This window comes from Sinocyclocheilus rhinocerous, unplaced genomic scaffold (assembly GCF_001515625.1).
Source record: "Sinocyclocheilus rhinocerous isolate Xijiao unplaced genomic scaffold, SAMN03320098_v1.1 scaffold1050, whole genome shotgun sequence".
NCBI lineage: Eukaryota > Metazoa > Chordata > Actinopteri > Cypriniformes > Cyprinidae > Sinocyclocheilus > Sinocyclocheilus rhinocerous.
In genome coordinates, this window is record NW_015651629.1 from 43164 (window position 1) to 64653 (window position 21490).

At 30.8% G+C, this 21490-nt stretch overlaps 1 protein-coding gene across 1 annotated transcript in view; it reads left to right on the plus strand.

The window, feature by feature from the left end:
- The window catches only part of LOC107713227 (nidogen-1-like), a 47169-nt gene extending 29325 nt beyond the window's left edge, over nt 1-17844 (plus strand). Inside the window, exons 12-21 of the mRNA XM_016518677.1 lie at nt 368-511; nt 3643-3768; nt 7910-8149; nt 8844-9016; nt 11471-11597; nt 12377-12548; nt 14675-14832; nt 16038-16161; nt 17205-17317; nt 17395-17844. Coding sequence (XP_016374163.1) covers nt 368-511; nt 3643-3768; nt 7910-8149; nt 8844-9016; nt 11471-11597; nt 12377-12548; nt 14675-14832; nt 16038-16161; nt 17205-17317; nt 17395-17522 — 1505 coding nt within the window. The 3' untranslated portion in view covers nt 17523-17844. The remainder of the gene's footprint in view (nt 1-367; nt 512-3642; nt 3769-7909; nt 8150-8843; nt 9017-11470; nt 11598-12376; nt 12549-14674; nt 14833-16037; nt 16162-17204; nt 17318-17394) is intronic.
- Nucleotides 17845-21490: the final 3646 nt, after the last annotated feature.

Below are 21490 nucleotides of genomic sequence, written 5' to 3' on the forward strand. Positions count from 1 at the left end.
TGTGTGTGTGTGTGTGTGTGTGTATGAGTGTGTGTGTGTGTGTGTGTGTGTCGGTGAGGTAAAGGGGAAAAGCAGGCAGTGGACCAAACCACTGTGAGGCAAGTGAGGGGGGACTCAAAATGTTTCTAAACGTAAAACGCTTTTTTGCGTTTGTATTGTTTTACTACTTACACAATTATTATAAGTTTGTAATGATATTTTTAGTGGGGGACAACCCTCAGATGGGGGGGTCCTGACCCCCGACCCACCCGTGATTTATGCCCCTGACTGATATTATGCCTTTTAAATTCTAATATACTGTAATTCGAATATTGATCATATTTAAGTGCAGAATTCGAATGTAGTTCTGTGATTGTGTCCCGTGCAGAGACGGAGCGTCCCGTGGATCACTGTCAGAGAGGAACACACGACTGCGATGCTCCCGAACGCGCCCGATGCAGCTACACAGGAGACTCGTCTTATATCTGCTTGTGTCTGCCGGGCTTCTCTGGAGACGGACGGGCGTGTCAGGGTAACATCTCACTCACCGCTGAGCGTAAAATACACAGGAAAATGTCTATATGGCTAGTAGCAGTGTTGGGGAGTAACACGACTACTAGCCTATGTGACCCTTGAGCACAAAAGCAGTCATAAGGGTCAATTTTTCGAAATTGAGATTTATGCATCATCTGAAAGATGAATAAAAAAGCTTTCCATTGATGTAAGGTTTGTTAGGATAGAACAATATTTGGCTGAGATGCAACTATTTGAAAATCTGGAATCTGAGGGTGCAAAAAAATCTAAATATTGAGAAAATCATCTTTAAAGTTGTCCAAATGAAGTTCTTAGCAATGCATATTACTAATCAAAAATTAAGTTCTGATATATTTACAGTAGGAGATTTACTAAATATCTTCATGGAACATGATCTTTACTTAATATCCTAATGATTTTTGGCATAAAAGAAAAATGTATAATTGTGACCCATACAATGTATTGTTGGCTATTGCTACAAATATACCCCAGCGACTTAACACTGCTTTTGTGCTCCAGGGTCACATTTATGGGTTACTAGCCGTAACCAAATTATGTAATTTAGTTACATGTAACCACAATCTAGTTACACGTAACTAAATTTGATAATTTAATTACAGAATAAATGTAATTGTAATTAGTTATAGTTGCTGAGAAAAAAATGTGTAATTAAATTAGGCTACAGTTACTTATGAACATGTTAAAGAATACAAAGGTGGTTACATCTGAATATTTTCACACATATACAGATTTGATTGATTTCTTTCATAAATTGCACTGATTGCTCTAAAACATGAGACACCAATGTTTCAGGAGTTTAGGACACGTGCTTATACGTGCATAACTGTTTTATTTCCTATATTTGGGTTTATGTGCATGCTTTATTTTTGTAAGATTAACAGTTTTTTCCAAAGCATTGTTAGATGGCAGTGTTTCCTGTCATAGTTATGCAAATATTTTGATTTCAAAAACAGTATCATTGCTATTAAACTATATCTTATGATTTTAAACCTGTATTTAACCACAGAATGATCTCGAAGTAAACATAGCTGCTAAAGTCTGATTCTGTGGTGGCTGTGCTTTAAAATTAATTTATCATAATCTTAATTCAAGTGAAGAAGGATTCTGAAAGCCTGACAGTAATCAGTGTTGAGTTCTACTGTAAAGTTAACCCTGCCTGCTTTACATGTTCGGAAATGATTAACATTTGAAAACATTTGTTACAAATTTAGAAAAATAATCGAATGTAATCAGATACATTACTTTAATAAAGTCATTGAAATAGTTACACTACTTATTACAGTAACTTGTAATCTGTAACCTATTACATTTCCAAAGTAACTGACTAGTGGCTGTAAATGGATGGTTGCTCTATCTCAGTTTCTGATGGTGAGTTCATATTTTTTCAGGGCCAAATTTAATATTTTCTCAGATGAAAGACAATGCTGCAGCTCTGGTCCAAACCCTAGTGAGCCGCCTATCTAGGCTACATTTCTATACATCACTTTGCTGATATTAAAGACCTCATTCACAGCAGTGTTATTTTAGTATCATTGATATACGGTTATAGTTTTTGTTTATATTTTGAATTAGATTTTACTTTTATATTTTCTGTTTTCACTTAAATTTGAGTTAAAGTTTTAGTAATTTTGTTTTGTTTTCGTCATTTTTATTAATTATTTAAAAATGTCTATATAGTTTTTTATTAATTTTCATTTATAAGTTTTAATTTTATATTTTCTGTTTTTAATTTTAGTTCAAGTTTTTGTAATTTTGTTGTGTGTTTTTGTCATATTATTCATTTGTGTTTTTTAAATGTCTATGTAGTTTTTATCATTTTTATTAGTTTTTTTAATTTTCTGTTTTCAGTTTAGTTTTAATTATAGCAATTTTGTTTTAGTTTTTTTTTCATTTTTATTCATTTGTGTTTTTATATTTTAAGTTTATATTTTCTGCTTTCACTTTAATTTTAAAGATTTAGTACTTTTGTTGTTGTTGTTTTTGTCATTTTGTATGAATTTTTGTTTTTTAAACATATTTATATATTTTTATAAATTGTTATATTTTATTTTTTCTGTTTTCACTTTAACTTTAGTTAAAGTTTTATGAATTTGGTTGTTTTTTTTGTCATTTTTATTGATTTTTTTTTTAATATGTCTGTGGTGTGTATTTTATCTATGTAGTTTATATTAATTTTTATCTATTACTTTTTAATTTATATAATTTCCTTTTTCACTTTAATTTTAGTTAAAGTTTAATTTTAGTTTATTTTAGTAAATTTTAGTCCATTTTAAAAAAAAATGTTTTTACAAAAAAAAAAAAATGTTTTTTTGCAATAACTAGTAAATGTGCGTTCATTATACATTTTCTTTTTATTAATTTCTATGACTTTTAAAAAGTCTAGAAATCACAATTTTAAAACGATTCTTCCTCATATATCCAGGTTTTCCAATCCTGATTCTTTAGAGACAAAAACAGAATTAATTTCTTGAATTAAAAATAAGAAATGTTGATTTTGATTGGTTTTAGATCATTTAAAAGCTCGTTTTGTCTTATTTGAAATTATTTCAGATCAATGGTCCTCCTCCATTCTGGTTTAGATGAAGAAACCTTTGAAGACGTTCGTCAAGTCACCTTTATTTCTATAGTGCTTTATACAAAACAGACTTCACAGTAATAAACAGAGAAACAACATGATTAGTGATGCAAACTGATTCTGAATATGATATAAATTCTAATTCTGCTGTAACTCAGCTCTAAACAGACAATAGTGTGGTTATTCAGTACAGAGAAGCGTCTGTAGGTTTAGTCTCGCAGCAGACAGCGGGGCCCCTGGAGACAGGAAGTGCTGTGATCTGGACAGGAAATGCTCGGCACAGCTGTGTGCATTATTTATCACTTCATGACGGCTGAGGGTCAGACAGATTGCAGTTGGGTCTCACATATTGAGACGCTCCAGCTGTAAGGAAGGGCTGGTGTGTGTTTGTTCGGCCGTGGGAGAGTGATTCACTGCAGGGTGGACATACTTCAGTAATAACACGCAGCAGATGTGCATTCCTTCATATAGAGCTGATTCTGTACATATAGAGCTGTTTGGACATGTAGAACTGAAGTGATTTTCTCACGCAGATACTGATGAGTGCCAGCCGGGCCGTTGCCATAGCGATGCCATCTGCCACAACACCCAGGGCTCCTTCACCTGTCAGTGCCGGCCTGGTTTCCACGGCGATGGCTTCAGCTGCACACCTGGATCCGGTAGGTGTGGTGTGACGCTTATAGGATGCTTTAAAATCAGTGTCAAATTACTTTTTTAACTTCTGCGAGTCTTCTATGAAAACCAGGGCTATTATAATGTTAAGTATAATTCAAACCATAAAAAAAAAAAAAAATGCATTACTTAAAAAAAAATAAACATGAGCTGAAATAAAATCGGATATATTAAAAACTTAAACTTATTTTATTTCAGCAAGTTAAAGTACTAAAATAACTAAAACTAAAACTAATAAAAATGAGAAAGACACAACAAAAAATGACTAAAACTAACCAAAATTAAAATGAAAACAGAAAGTATAAAAATAAAACCCAGTTTAATATATATATGAAAAATTATAAAATGCTAAATAAATAAAAAAAGATTAGTAAAACATTATACTAATAAATAATAGAAAATAATGAAAAACGAATGATTCATAATAACACAAAAAAACATATATTAAGATAATAAATAGAGTCCATTTGGATTTCATGTTGATTTTAATGTTTGTTTGTTTGTTTACTTTTTTCAGGGCCTTTTATGAATTTTTAAGGTTGTATTACTGTTTTCAAAATAAAATTACAAATAGAATAATTTACATACTGTATATATCTTTAAACATATATTATTATTATTATTATTATTATTATTATATTAACTATTAAAACTTACAAAAAATAAAAATAAAAAATATATTTTACTCATAAACTAAAACCTAAAACTTAATATAGACTTATTAAAAAAATGATAATAATAATGAAAATGGCAAAAACACACAGCGAATTACTAAAGCTTTAATAAACATAGAAAATATATATATACAATCTAATTCTAAATCTAAACTATAATAGTATCTCAATGATGAAAATAAGTATATTTTTCTTCAGAATAACATGCACTGATGAAAGTCCACCAGATACTATGATTTGTTTGATTAAAATAAGTATTACAAATTATAAAATAATAAATAAAAAGTATTTAAAAATGTATACTTTTTTTTAAAATTAATAACAATTCTATTAAAAATGAATGAATCATTCACAATAAGACCAAACACACATATTTAGATGAAGATTTAAATGAAACTTTAAATGACTTTAAAGCACACAAGGATGCTGTTTCTTCATTTTTGTCGTTCATTGCCTCAGTTTCTCTCTCCCACACTTTTTCCAGCATCTGTTCTTTGGCGATGGTCAGATAAGAAGCACTCATTGTAATTTGTCTGAGTATTTTCCTTCCTCTTCGTCTGGGGTTTTGCTCGGCCTGGTTTACATTATCATATGGTTCTCATACAGAGGAATGTGTCTGCAGTCTCTGCTTTCTCTGTTTTATATACTGCACTGATCATCTGGAGAAACATTCAAGCTCACAGCTCCTTCACACTGACAGTCATGTAATATTCCCCTGCTCACTTGTGATTAAAAAAATAGATGAATGTCAGATGACTCTCAAAACCATGTGCAGGTTATATATAACCACAAAAATTCATATAAAATACAGTTAATTAAGCAAAAATGCTGTAAAATTGTGAAATATTATTGCTATTTAAAACAACTGTTTTCTATGTGAATATCTGTTAAAATGTAATTTATTTCTGTGATGCGCAGCTGAATTACTGCAGTCTTCAGTGTCACATGATCTTCAGAAATCATTCTAATATGCTGATTTATTATCAGTGCTGTATTTTTTTGGAAGCTGTGATACTTTTTTCAGGATTCTTTGATGAATAGAAAGTTAAAAAGAAGAGCATTTATTTAAAATAGAAATCTTTTCGATATACATTACCGTTCAAAAGTTTGGGGTCAGTACATTTTTATTATTTCTTTTTTTTGAAAGAAATTAAAACTTTTATTCTGCAAGGATGTGTTAAATTGTTAAGAAGTGATAGCAAAGATTTATATTGTTAGAAAAGTTTTGTATTTTGAATAAATGCTGTTCTTTTAAACTTTCTATTCATCGAAGAATCCTGAAAAAGTATCTTTCCAAAAAAAAAATATTGTGCAGCACAACTGTTGATAATTCTAATAATAAATCAGCATATTAGAATGATTTCTGAAGATCATGAGACACTTTATACTGGAGTAATGGCTGATGGAAATTCAGCTTTGCATCACAGAAATAATTTATATTTTAAAGGATATTAAAATAGAAACCATTATTTTATATTGTAATAACATTTTGCAAGATTACTGTTTTTTTCTGTATTTTTGATCAAATAAACGCAGCCTTGATGAGAATAAGAGACTTCTTTAAAAACATTACAAGTCTTACTGATCCCAAACTTTTGAACGGCAGTGTATATATATATATATACTGATTTTAAAATCAATTTTTTAGCACAAATTAACTTAGAAAAAAATCTTATTGATCTTAAAATTAGGTTTTATTTTCTTTACGCAAAATATATAATTACCGATTGTTTTTTTATTTCATGAAATATCATTTATTAATCACAGATGCCTCATTGAGTTTTCCCGAATCGCTGAACTCTTGCTCTGTTCAGTCGTGTTAAACTGAGGCTCGTACTTCTGCAGAATTCCCCTGCGGCGAATATTTCCCAGCACTTTAGTGAGTCTGTTTCTGTCTGTGAGCGTTTGACAAGCGGGACGTGTTCTCCTAATTTGAGGGCAGTGATAATTACGGCCCGACACATTCGTGCTTGCTTTAAGCGTCACAAGTCCTTCTGTTTGTCTCTCTTTGTGTTCAGAAACGTCTCGTCCTCTCGATGAGGAAATGAGGAGGAACTCATTGTTACATTGTTGCACATTTCTTAAAGGCACAGCAGCAAAAAACAGCCTGTTTAGTTGTAAGTGCTGAGGAGACGGAGGAAAGCAATAGATAAAAACGACTTTTTGACCATTTTTGGGATAAAAGCATGGCTAATATTATAAGTGAACCTCAGGGGGGAAAAAAATATTATGTATATGAGTTCATTATGATTTATGAATTATGATTCATTCGTTTATTAGAGCCTTTCTAGGATTTTTAAGATTGTAATAATGAAAGTAATCCTGTCCAGATACAATGATTAAAATTCAATTAGAGATTTAACTGTAGTTAAAAAATCTTCCTGTACAGATACAATTTTAATTTTATAATTGTAATTAGTTATACTGTATATGTAATAAAAATAATTATGCATGAATTGAATTCAGCACAACACATGCTGCTGCTGTGTAAATAATGTAGGCCAGGATTTTGAGTAAATGTTAAAAATGATAAAATAATAAATATGTAAAAATAATAAATAAAAGTTATAATAATAAATAATAAAAAATAAATAAAAAATGAATTGTTCACAATATATTAAGACATTTGTATTTCATGTTGTTGTTAAAGTTTGTTTGTTTTTATTTATTTATTTTTAAGACCTTTTTAGGATTTTTAAGACTGTGATATTATAATGAAAATCATCCTTTCCAGATACAATGATTAAAATAAAATAAAATTAAAATTAAAATAATTTTGCATTAATTAAATTCAGTACAACACATGCTGCTGTGTAAATAATGTCGAAATAATGTGTTTTTTCTTCAGAATAATGTGTGCTGATGAATGTCAGCAGATGGAATTATTTTTTTTTAATGAAAGTAAATATAAAACATTATAAAATAATAAATATATAAAAATAAAAATTCTAATAAAAATTAAATAAAAAATTAATCACTCACAATAAGACCAAAAACATACATTAAGATTTTGTGTGTTTATTTATTTATTTTTATTTAAATTTTTATGGCCTTTTTAGGATTTTAAGACTGTAATAATGAAATAATGAAAATGATCCTGTCCAGATACAATGATTAAAATTAAATTAAAATAATTCAGCATTAATTAAACGGAGCACAGCAAATGCTGCTCTGATTTATACTTACAGTTGTACTTTTTTTGCATTACAGTAATGTAGCCTCCTTACTGTTTTTCCCAACACATTCATAATCTGTGGCAATCTTTATGCATGCGCTTAAGCTCTTATTAGGCTGTGTAGGCAATGAAAGGCTCATTATTATGATTTAAATGGGTTATTAATAAACGTGCAATTAGTCGACTAATGCTTCAAATGAACGACTACTAGTCGACCAGAAAAATCTGTAGTGGAGGGCAGCCCTAATAAAGAGATTTGTGATGATCTGTTTGCTGCAGATGAAGAGCAGACGGCGTGTGAGCGTCACAGAGAAGCAGCTCAGGCCTCGTCCTCTTCCTCGGGCGGATACTTCTTCTTCCGTCCGCGTCCGGCCGTCGGTCAGTATGTGCCCAGCTGTGACGCTTACGGTGCTTACGAACCCCTGCAGTGTGACGCCAGCGTGGGTCAGTGCTGGTGCGTCGACCCGTCCGGACAGGAGCTTCCCGGATCCAGAGCCCAACCGAGCAGCAGACCCATGTGTAAGAGCATACACACTGCACCTTTAGATCAGGCTACACTTGCTACATTTTCCACTTTTTCTTTTGAAAATGTGTTACTTTTTTTTTTTTAAATGTGTTACTTTTTTTTTTTTTTTTGTTACTTTTTTTTTTTTATGTGTTACTTTTTTTTAAATAGTTGCAATACTGTTTATAAAATGTATAGTTTGTGAAATTTCAGGAAAAAAAATATGTTTTCATACTTAATTAAATTTTTTGTAATGTGTAAGAACTATTAATGTTAAAGGTTTGGTTTTATTGGTTTTTCACATAAGTGAAAATTTTCACGTTTTGCACATAAGTCACATAAAAAGGCTGAATATTGTTGTATTATTAAGGATTCTGATGACAAATGATTTTGTCAGCCAAACCCTTTTTACCTAAAATATTTTATCTTTTTAGTAAATGTTGATTTTTTTTTTTATCTTTATTTGTTATGTTTTAATTTTTAATTTTTATGATTTAATTAATTTGCAATAAATGTTTTTTTTTTAAGATTTGTTTTTGAATTTTTTTATTTATTTTAATAAATATATTACAAATATTATATATCATTTAATGCAATTGTTATTTTTTTATTTATTTTTGTTTTATTTCGATTTTTTTATTTGGAAATTTTAAATGATTATTATTTTTTTTATTTTAGTTTGACATTTAACCCTAACTCTTTTCATAGGTATTGATCACAATGTGGCTCCGCCCCTCATTGGCCCCACCCCCAGAACTGACATCAGTCCTCTGACTCCTGGAGCAAACCTCTTATTTGCCCAAAGCGGCAAGATCGATCACATCCCGCTGGATGGCAACCGGATGATCAAAGACGAGTCGAGGACCGTTCTGCACGTACCTGTGAGTTAATTACCGTTAATTACTCTCATTCTGACGAACTTCTCATTTACACTGCTGCTACAACAGCTTCTGTGAGAATGTTAGACACACATACTGGCCCCAAAACATATTTGTAAACTCACACTTAAATTATAAATTGATATTTATTTATTTATATTTGTTACATTTTATTTATTTATTCATTTTCATGTATTTATTTATTGCTACATTTTACATTTTTGCATTCATTTATTTGTTTAGATTTTGCTACATTTTAACCTTTTTAATTTAACTATTTATTTAAATGTTGCTACATATTTTACATTTTTCATTTAAGTAACTAATAATTTAAAAAAATGAAAAGGTTAAAATGTAGCAAAATCTAAATAAATAATTTATTTATTCATTCATTCATTTTATTTTGCTACATTTGAACCTTTTTTCATTTTTACATTCATTTAGATTTTGCAAAATTTTAACTTTTTAATTTTTACATTTATTTATTAAATTATTTAGATTTTGCTACATTTGAACCTTTTTAAATTTTTGCGTTCATTTAGATTTTGCCACATTTGACCCTTTTTAATTTTTTAAAATTATTTATTAATTTATTTATTCAGTCATTTATATTTTTCTACATTTTAACTTTAAAATTTTTACATTGATTTATTTATTTAATTATTTAGATTTTATTTTATATTTTGCTACATTTTAACCTTGCTAAATTTGATCCTTTTTAATTTTTAAAATTATTAATTGATTAATTTATTAATTTATTTATTCTTTTATATTTTGCTACATTTGAACCTTTTTTGCCATGAAAATAGCCTTATTAGCTGGCATGTTGTTAAATTATAAACAAACAAACAAGCATAAAAAATGAAGTCACACTTAAATTGCACACAAAATATAAAAGCAAGTGTCATTTCTGTAAATAAAGATGCACAAACATTTTACAACAAAATGTTTTTACAGACAGAAGTTCGTTGGGTTTGAAATGCTAAAACAATAGATGTTTTGTTGAAGAAAAAGATGGTCAGACATTCATTTTAGTTTCTTGGAGCCACTATATGATGGAAAATTGTTTCTAAATGGATCCAGAAACTGTCAAATTCACTAATTACACATAATCGGCACTGAAATATGACAAAACCTCAATTTACTGCTCTTGCAACCACAGACAGACACGGTCTTCAGTCATGAGTCAGTCTGACACATTCCAGCAGGAAAACTAGTAAACAAGGCATGATTTTGCTCGTCTTTGATTGACCGTCATGTGTGGGATGTTTGAGATTCAAACTGACCGCTATAAAAATATATATATTTTTAAAATTCTACAATTTAAAGGGTTAGTTCACCCAAACATGAAAATTAGCCCATAAATTACTCACCCCCGAGGCATCCTAGGTGTATATGACTTTCTTCTTTCAGACGAATCCAGTCGGAGGTATATTAAAAATTGTCTTTGATCTTTCAAGCCGTTTCATGGCACTCAGCGGGTGTTGCATTGCTTCAGTCCAAAAGAAGTTAAATAAAAAGCGCCCATCCATAAAAAAAGTGTCTCATGACAATTTTTTATATAACTCCGACTGGATTCGTCTGAAAGAAGAAAGTCATATACACCTAGGATGCATCGGGGGTGAGTAATTTATGGGCTAATTTTCATTTTTGTGTGAACTAACCCTTTAACCTTTCTATTTTTAAAATGAGTTTTAAAATAATTAAAATTTCGCTATATTTTAAGCTTAATTTTTTTAACATTTTTGCATTTTGCTACATTTTAACCGTATTCATTCATTCTTCATATTTTGCTACATTTTAACCTTTATATATATTTTATGTATTTATTTATAATTATCTATATTTTAACCTTTTAAATTTTTTACATGTATTTATTTATTTGTATGTAGCTACATTTTTACCTTTTTAATTAATTAATTAATATTTGCTTCATTTTAACCGTTTAAATTTTTAAAATTATTTATTTATTTATGTATTTATTTATATTTTGCTTAATTTTAACTGTATGTATTTGTTTGTTTGTTTATTTATTCAGTCATTCATTTATATTTTGCTACATTTGAACCTTTTTTTTGCTACATTTTAACTTAAATTCCTATATATATATATATATATATATATAGCTACATTTTTTTTTATTTTTAGATTAATTTAATTAATTCATATTTTCTTCATTTAAAACATTTTTAAAAAATTAATTATTTTTTTTATTTAACCTATTTATTTATGTACATTTTAACAATTTTTGCCATGAAAATAGCCATGGTAGCTGGCATAGCATTAAATTATAATCAAACAAACAAGAATGTAAAATGACTTTTTACTGCAAATGAACTTGTGCGAGTGTGAATACTTTTGTTCCTTACAGCATCATGTTTCGTGGGCTGTTGCTGCTTCTGTTGTTTTGCTGTTCTGCATCTCATGCATCTGTTGGTCTTGTGTTGACGTCTGCAGGGTAAAGTGGTGATCGCGCTGGCGTTCGACTGCGTGGAGCAGATGATCTTCTGGTCTGAAATCACTCAGCCCTCCATCAGCAGAGCGAAGCTGCAGGGAGGAGAAACCTCGGTCCTCGTCGCTAAAGGTGAGCGACTCTCTAATACTGATTCACAATCACACTACAATACCTGAATGCCCTGACGCTTTCATCACCTCAACCCCTTTCACCTAAAATATTTACCATTTAGATTGTTAGTTATTTACTGAAATGCTATGTTTACTGAGATTTTAAGTTATCGTAATAATCTAACAACAACTATAATTTAACAACACATTTGCACATTCACGGTTCTCTGATGTCGGTTTATTATATTTTTATGATTTATTTGTAGTAAGCTTTTTATTGTGATTGTTTTTATTTTTAAATTATTTATTTATTATAGTATAACATTTTTATGATATAATTGTTGTAGTGTTTTATTTAGATTGTGTTCTTTTTAATTATGTATTTATTTTAATTTCGCATTTTTATGGTTTAATTTTTAACTAGTGTCTTATTTTTATTGTTTTTATTTAAAAATTGTTTTTATTTAATTTTTTATTGTTTTATAATTTATCGTTTTTTTATTTTAAAGTGTTTTACTTTGAAGTGTTTTTCTTTTAAAATGATTTATTTTAATTTTAAATTTTTATGATTTAATAAATTTTTAGCAATTAATTATTAGATTTCAATCAGCTCATTCATGAACCCCAGCTTGGGAAACCCTGTGATAAATAAAAAATATTAAATAAATGCCACCTGCTTTGATCGTTTATTTAATGTAATGACATTCAGACAAAATGTTACTTCAAAAAATTCTTTGCAACATTTGTTTTGTTTTTTGAAACATATCAAGCTCTAGTTATGGATATTTCTGTGAGCAGATCTGGGCAGCCCTGAAGGAATCGCCATCGATCACATGTCCAGAAACATGTACTGGACCGACTCCATACTGGACCGCATCGAGGTGTCCAGACTAGACGGCAGTCAGCGGCGCCTCGTCTTTGACAGTGACCTTATCAACCCGCGACCGATCGTCGCTGACCCCGCCTACGGGTACGTGTGCGTTTGATCACGCCGCTCTGAAGAAAACACACACATATGTGACCCTGGACCACAAAACCAGTAATGAGGGTCAATTTTGTGAAATTGAGATTTATACATCATCTGAAAGCTGAATAAATAATCTTTCCATTGATGTATGGTTTGTTAGGATAGGACAATATTTGGCTGAGATACAACTATTTGAAAATCTGGAATCTGAGGGTGCAAAAAAATCTAAATATTGAGAAAATCATCTTTAAAGTTGTCCAAATGAAGTTCTTAACAATGCATACTACTAATCAAAAATTACGTTTTGATATATTTACGGTAGGACGTACCATGATCTTTAATTAACCCTTGCTTCTCTTTGTTTTTTAAGACCTATTTTAGCAGTCAGCATCAAGTGCCATATATCATTATAAACAGGAGAACTTGAAGTTTCAGTCTAGCTCATTTAAAGTCCCAGTTTTCCCTTTGTTTTCTCTTGGAATGAATGAATTTCCAGAATTTTAAGAAAAACGCAAGCAATAATTGGGTGTTTTTTACTATCTACTCAAACGGAAACTCCTGAAGTTTGGATTTTTTTCTTTAGAGAGTTGTATCTGGGTGTTTTACTCTTCCAAATAAAATTTGGTCTACATATAACATTCCCCAAGCAAGTTATAGCCATTTATTACAATATGGTTATAGGCGCTTTTCAGTGAAAAACAGAGCCATATTTAGTTTACTAACAATATAGATGTGTCCAAAAACATTTAGGGAGCAAAGAAAATGGAAACTGTGTTATATAATAACAAAATACAGTAAAAAAAGTGACTTTTTTTTCCCAGAAAAATATATTTTTAATCCGAGTATGAGCAACAAACACAAACAGTGCAGCAAGTTGCCTTGTGCAACAAAAATACAAGCAGTGCAAATGATTCACAAACTAGACACAAAATGGGAGGGAAATATACAGAGTGCAAGAGAAAAAATAGTGCATGAACTATATAAGTATTATTTACATGATATAACAGCCAAATGGATCGATCCGCTGGCTGTACTCTGCGTCAGAGTCAATTTAACCGGGACATAAATTCCAGTGCTTTATCCGATATGTACCGCTGTTGCATCCTTGTTTTTGGTTTGTTTTATTCCAAAGTGCTCTGTCCTGTGTTTTTCTGGGCTTTTTCAGAGAGTGCTCTCATGCAAATGTGTTATTTTGTGTTTGTTTACATGCACGCACGACACACTTTACTTTCACTTTGCGTTTGCTCAAATTTCCAAAGAAACATGCTAAATGATGGTTCAAAAGACCAAAACCTATGTTAATTGGTTGAATATGAGACCGTTTGAACCAATCTGGGCGCGGGGGTGGGACTAAGCGTCAACAATCGTTCCTGTTTGGCTCAGAGGAAAGAAATGCATTGGTTTCTTCTGACGAATCAATGTTGTCAAAATGTGACGACGTAATCACGTGCGCTACGGAGTCCCTGAATATCCAAATCTCTGCTTTACGACACTTTTTAAAGCATTCAGATAGGATTAGCGGTTCAAAGCTTATAAAAGCAATAAGACCAGTGAAGCCGTGGTTTACAGTGAATTTATAACAGCTAAGGGGCGTTGTTAGGCATGACCCCCTTAGCTGTTATAAATTCACTGTAAACCACGGCTTCACGGGGCTTATTGCTTTTATAAAACGGTTATTCCATATACGTAGTAAGGTTTCACAAAATAAAACAGAGCAAATAAAGTGTAATGATATTAATAAAAACAGTATTCTTCCACCAAACAATGTAGTTCCTCAGAAACAGTTGTGGTTGCAACAAAGTGGTTGCCGAGCAACACACAGAAGTAAACAAAGGTGTGTGTTTGTAGAGTAATTTACAACAGCTTCGAACGTGGCTCAGCCAATCAGAATCAAGGACCGGAACTCTCCGTTTTATAATAAACATATAAGAACAATAGTTATTTTTAGCCGCGGTCGGCTGTCTCGGTCTTTGACGGTTAATATCCTAATGATTTTTGGCATAAAAGAAAAATGGATAATTTTGATCCATACAATGTATTTTTGGCTATTGCTACAAATATACCCCAGCGACTTAAGACTGCTTTTGTGCTCCAGGGTCACATATATGACACACGTCTCTGTTCTCCAGATACCTGTACTGGTCCGACTGGAACCGAGACGGGCCCAAGATCGAGCGCTCCGGTTTGGACGGCAGCGACAGGACAGTGCTGGTGCAGGATGGGCTGGGGCTGCCCAACGCTCTGACCTTTGACCCCCAGAGCAAGCAGCTCTGCTGGGCAGACGCAGGTCAGCTTCACATTCATTAAGCAACATCAATCATGATTCACGTTTGGTTATTATTGTTGAAACATGAGGAATGCCACTGATAAATCATTCACAATCAGGCCAGAAGCATGACTTTTCTGTTGCAGTGCATAGAAGCATTTTATTTTGAATGTTTTATTTTTTATATGATTTGTTTTTTTAAATGTTACCCTTTTCAATGGCTTAATTCATTTTTAGTAAGTGTTTTATTTTGATTGTTTTTATTTTTTTTATTATTTATTTAAATAATTTGTGTATTTTATTTATTTTAGTATTTTATTTTTATGTATTTTTATTTTTATATTGATTTATTTATTTAAATTTTATATTCATGATTTAATTCATTTTAGTGTTTTATTTAGATTTTTATTATTTATTCATTTTAAATGTACATTTTTGATGATTTAATAATTTTTAGTAAGTGCTTTATTTGGATAATTTTTTAAAATAATTTATTTATTTTAATTCCAAATTTTCTATTAGATTTTTAATGAGTTATACATTTTTATTTATTTTAATTTGACATTTTATGATTTTATTCATTTTATATTTGTGATTTAATTCATTTTAGTGAGTGTTTTATTTAGATTTTTAAAAAATGATTTATTCATTTTAAATGTACATTTTTGATGATTTAATAATTTTTAGTAAGTGCTTTATTTGGATAATTTTTAAAAATTTTTATTTATTTTAATTTGACATTTTATGATTTTATTCATTTTTTGTAAGTGTTTCATTTTAATTATATATTTATTTTAATATCACATTTTTATGATTTAATTAATTTTAGAAAGGGTTTATTTTGATTATGTTTATTTTTAAATAATTTATTTTAATTTAACATTTTTTATGACAGTTTTTATTTTGGTTGTTTTTTGAATTCTTTATTTTATTTGGGCATTTTATGGTTTTAAGTGTTTTATTTTGACAATTATTCATTTATTTAAATTTTACAGTTTTATGACTCTATGATGCAGGTCAGCTTCATATTTATTTAGCAACATAAATCATCAAGCACTTTTAATACAGTAGTGGCTATTGTTGTTGAAAGATTATGAAGGTATTCTCTTTCTTTACAATAACATCACTGATGAATCATTCACAATCAGGCCAGAAGCATGACTTTTCTTTTGCATTCTTCTCTCTGTTGAATCCTGGTAATGTGTGTGTGTGTGTGTGTGTTTCAGGAACCCGTAAGGTGGAGTGTGTCGATCCGTTCTCTCGTCTCAGGAGGACACTGACCGAAGGGATTCAGTATCCGTTCGCCGTCGTGTCTTACGGCAGAAACCTCTACTACACCGACTGGAGAAGGTACGGCACGTTTGGTTTTACTTCAGAGCCGTCTGATTTGCAAACAAATGACTCTCATGAACCAGTTCTTATAATGAATCGATTCAAACGAATCAGAATGAATCAGTCTAAAGTGGTTTCTGAATTAACATCTGACTCAGTGATTGGATGTTTATATGACAACGTGTAGTTAAATATGGACATTCACAAAATATATTTATTGTAATAAATGATTTTAATTAGACATTAAAACATTAAAATATATTACTACAATAAACAGGTCTTTCTCCCTGACTGCAAAATCTGGATTTCTATGTTGGATAATATGACTTAAATTCAGATTTGACCAGCTTCACACAGATCTTGGAAATGTGTGTTAGTTAGTGATTCATTTCAATTTGACGTTTTTGATTAAATTAATTTTTAGTAAGTATCTTGCTTTGATTTGTTTTTATTTTTAAATGATTTATTTTCATTTAAAATATTTCTGATTTAATTTTTAATAAGAGTTTTATTTTGATTGTATTCATTTAAAAGTTTATTATATATATTTTTTATGATTAAATTTTTATGTCTTATTTTGATGATTTTATTTAGTTTGTAACATAATTGTTTTTTTTATTTTCATTGAAAATTTTGATTTTACATATTTCATTAATTTTTAGTAAGTGCCTTATTTTTATTTGTTTTTCTTTTTAAATAATTTATTTTAATTTGATATTTTTATGATTACATTTTTTATATAAACGTTTTTATTGTTTTTATTTTTTAAAGATTTGTTTGTTTTCATTTTACGAAACCAAAGTTAGTTGTTGGTTAGTGTTTTATTTTTATTGTTTTTATTTTTATTTTATTTTACATTTTTCATCATTTAATTTTATAATTTATAATAAAAATTTTATTTAAAAATATTTTTTTTATTTTACATTTTAATTAGTTAGTTGTTATTTAGTTAGTTGCTTGTTTTTATTTTTATGATTGATTTATTTTAATTGAACATTTTTTACTTCATGTTTAGTAAGTGTTTTATTTTACAATAATTTATTTATTTGATTTGTCACTAGGGAAGCAGTGGTTGCTATGGACCGTCATGATGGGATGGAGGTGGAGGAGTTTCTTCCTCAGAGACGTTCACGTACATACGGCATCGCTATGACTTACCCACAATGCCCTGCAGGTCTGAGCTCAGGCTACTCTCATCGTAAACGACTGTCATTTCTGAACTCATTTTAATCCCATGACTGTGGTCCGCAGGCGTGAACTACTGCTCTCGTGATAACGGAGGCTGCTCTCATCTCTGTCTGCCGCGGCCGGGCGGATTCACCTGCCGCTGTCCCGACGCCAGAGACGGCTCGTGTGTCGAACGGGACGAGAATTTCTGAGAGACACTGAGGACTGAAGAGGGAATGACTTGTGTTCCTTCCGCTCGGATCAAGATAATCAATACAGTAGGGATGCACTAGATTCATATCGCATCTGCCACTATCAGTGTTCTTCGTCATTCTGTCAGTCTGATGAGGGTGATAACAGACGCAGATAATATCAGGGATTGACTTTCTTCAGTCTTTCAACAGTAATGAACAGTTCAGTATGGAAGCTTGTTTACACCACGGAATAAAAAAATAAGAAAGGTAATTGCGACTTTTCTCGCAGTTGTAAGTTTACATCGCAAAATTCTGACTTTTTTATTGGAACTCGGAGTTTACTTTTCAAAATTCTGACTTTTTTTATCGAAATTCTGAGTTTACCTTTCGCAATTCTGACTTTTTTTTCAGAATTCAGAGTTTACTTTTCACCATTTTGACTTTTTTATTGTAATTCGGAGTTTACTTTTTCGCAATTCTTATTTTTTTTTAATTGAATTCGGAGTTTACTTTTCACAATTCTGACTTTTTTATTGGAACTCTGAGTTTACTTTTCAAAATTCTGACTTTTTTATTGGAACTCTGAGTTTACTTTTCAAAATTCTGACTTTTTTATTGGAACTCTGAGTTTACTTTTTTGTAATTCTGACTTTTTTATTGGAACTCGGAGTTTACTTTTCAAAATTCTAACTTTTTAATCAAAATTCTGAGTTTACCTTTTTCGTAATTCTGACTTTTTTAAAATCAAAATTCTGAGTTTACTTTTTTGTAATTCTGACTTTTTTTAATCAAAATTCTGAGTTTACCTTTCGCAATTCTGACTTTTTTATTGGAACTCTGAGTTTACTTTTCAAAATTTCTGACTTTTTTATTGGAACTCGGAGTTTACTTTTCAAAATTCTAACTTTTTTATTGTAATTCGGAGTTTACTTTTCAAAATTCTTATTTTTTTTTAATTGAATTCGGAGTTTACTTTTCACAATTCTGAATTTTTTATTGGAATTCAGAGTTTTCTTTCGCATTTCTGACTTTATCGAAATTCTGAGTTTACTTTTTGCAATTTTACATTTCTTTTATCAGAATTCAGAGTTTACTTTTCACCATTTTGACTTTTTTATTGTAATTTGGAGTTTACTTTTTGCGATTCTGACTTTTCTCCCCCTCAGAATTCTGAGTTTATATCATGCAATTCTGTTTTTGTTTTGTTTTGTTTTGTTTCCGACATTAAAATGATAATTGCGACTTTTTTGCTCAATTTTTACTTTGTTTTGTGAGTTTATATCTTGCAGTTCTGACTTTTTTATCGGAATCCTGAGTTTCCATCTCACAATTCTTTTTTTCCCACCACAGAATAAAAAATATTAAAAAGGCAGCTGCGACTTTATTCTCAAAATTGCGAATGTATAGCTCACAATTCTGAGTTTATAATTTGCAATTCTTAGAAATATTTATATTTCAGAACTGTGAGATAAAAAAAATCATAGTAACCTTTAGTTTTTAATCTACAGTATATGGCAGAAACAAGCTTCCATAGTTCTCCATAATTTCTACTGCACATTTATATTTTTCGATGTATTTTACTTTTCGCATAAAAAATTCTATATTGCATCTCTACTGTTAACCTTTTTTAAAGCAGGTAAAATATGAAATATGTATAATATCAGCAATTATATTGATAATTGTTAATAAAAAATATCAGTTGTCTGTATTAGCGTTTAACCGTCATAACATTTAGATTTTTATTTATATGTTTATATATATAATGTAAAATTAATTAAATGAAACAATATTTAAACACAAATATGCATTTATAAAGCTGTTTATCATTTTAAATGTCTGTATTGGTGCATCCCTACTAAAACCACTTGAAAACATGAATCTGAATCCATCTTCACAGTTTAGCTTATAGTTAGATAAATAAATATAATTTTTTATTGTAGCTGTCCTTCAGCTCTTGGGCTGCTGGGATACATTTATACTATGTGTGAGGGGAGGGTTGCATTCTGGGAATCATTCTGATTTAGGTAAAATATTACTTACAATTATATTTTAATCTGACTTTTAAAATGCCAGATGAAGATTTTCTTTTTGTTTATTGTAAATATCAAAACTACATCATCTTTATGGGCACTGTATTTCCTCTCTGGTGCTCGGGGGCCCGTTTTAGGCCGTTTTATGTGACGTTTACACTCAGACAGTCCATCTGGACGAGAGCCTCCTATGGGAAATCACACGATTTGTTTACACACTGCATGATGGGAAGGCGGGCCGCTGTGGAAACAGCTGGACAGAGGAAGAAGGAAGAGAGAGACTGTGTTTTGTACAGCTGTTCAATTAAAACACATTTTTTTAAGAGGTTCGAGTTTGTTGTGTTTTATTCCTCCAGTCACATTCTTCAAATCAGACTCGCATGGAAACATGAGAAATTGGCCTTTTAACTTATAAAAAAATGCAACTTACAGGTGGATCTGATAGCTATGTTTATTTTTGGCAAGTTTCTGTGCATTTCAGACATTTTAACAAACCGGTTGTATGATCTGTGTTTCCTGCTTTAGATTTTCAGACACCAGCAGATGTTTGACTTCACGCAGAGCTCTAAATGATCCGGTCTGTGGTACACACATGGGGCTATACGAGTTCACATAAGACATTTGGAAACGATTCATATGGTACAATAATAAATCAAGTATGTAAAAGACCGATTCTTTTTATTATTTTTAGCTACACTATGTAATCAGAATCAGAATCTTTATTGTCATTATACATAAAGTACAAGGAAATTATGTGCAATCCTATTTCAGAGCAAAAATAAGGTTTACAGTTAAAACAACCACTAAAATAAATAAATAAATAAAGACCAATAGGCCTATGTGTATATATGTAAGCAAACCATAGACTGTATAAAAACATGGACGTAGTGTCCGTGACGTCACCCGTAGGTTCCTGAAGAGCGTTTTTTTGCAGCCAGCCTCTAGCGGCCAGTCGATGAATTACAGTTTAAGTCACTTCCTTGTTGGCTTCACGAGAGAGAGCGGGAGGTTGCCGCTTGAAGCAAACATACACATATACATACACACACACATACACGCACATGTATGTAAAAAGAATAAAATATACTGTATATATATATATACTTTAAGCATCAATATAGACTACAGTAACTGGCGGAGGAAGATTGTTTTGGTCGTCACGTGAGTTGTGCTTCGGCTCCGGCGCGGATGAATCTGATTGAGGCGCCGGGCCGCTGTGATCGTGATTACAGATAATCATTTATCAGCACGAATTTCACTAACGACATCAAAATGAAACGAAAGAAATACGGATGTCCAAAAAATACGTCTTATGAGCAGGTAAGAGCTTATGCCGCTGATGTTTTGACTTCTTGAAATCATAGTTTTAAAATAACGTTAGGACGATTGTTTATATCAGATAACGGTACAAACTATAAGTTGATAAAAACTGTTTATTGGCATTGTTACCAACATAAACACTTATTTGTGAACCAGTGATTCGATGAATCGTGTTTTATTACGCGTACTGAAACAAAACGACCCAATTTTGCTACAAGTTTGATCGCAACATATAATCGTTGTTAATAGTGTTCACCTTCTGTTTGATTGCATGTCTTTAACTAACTGCATGATTTTTACTGTACATTTCTGCCATATGGACATCAGCTTGACCACTGATAAGCTATAAATATGTAGAAACTTTAATTTTCCGTGAAGCTGTTTTGCAACGATTTGTATGGTGAAAAGCGCCAAATAAACTTGAATTGAAAACTAACTTTACTACGGAAGCCCGATCTGAATCAAAAGAATCATGAACCCGCTCCGAGGTCCCGATCTGAATCAAATGATTCGCGATTCATTTAGCGCTTTCGAAACAGTGAATCGTTTTGCGACGCAATGGTTTAACTGATTCCTCCACGGAATAAAAAAGGTAATTGCGACTTTTTAACCTCTCAATTCTCCCCCCCCCCCCCC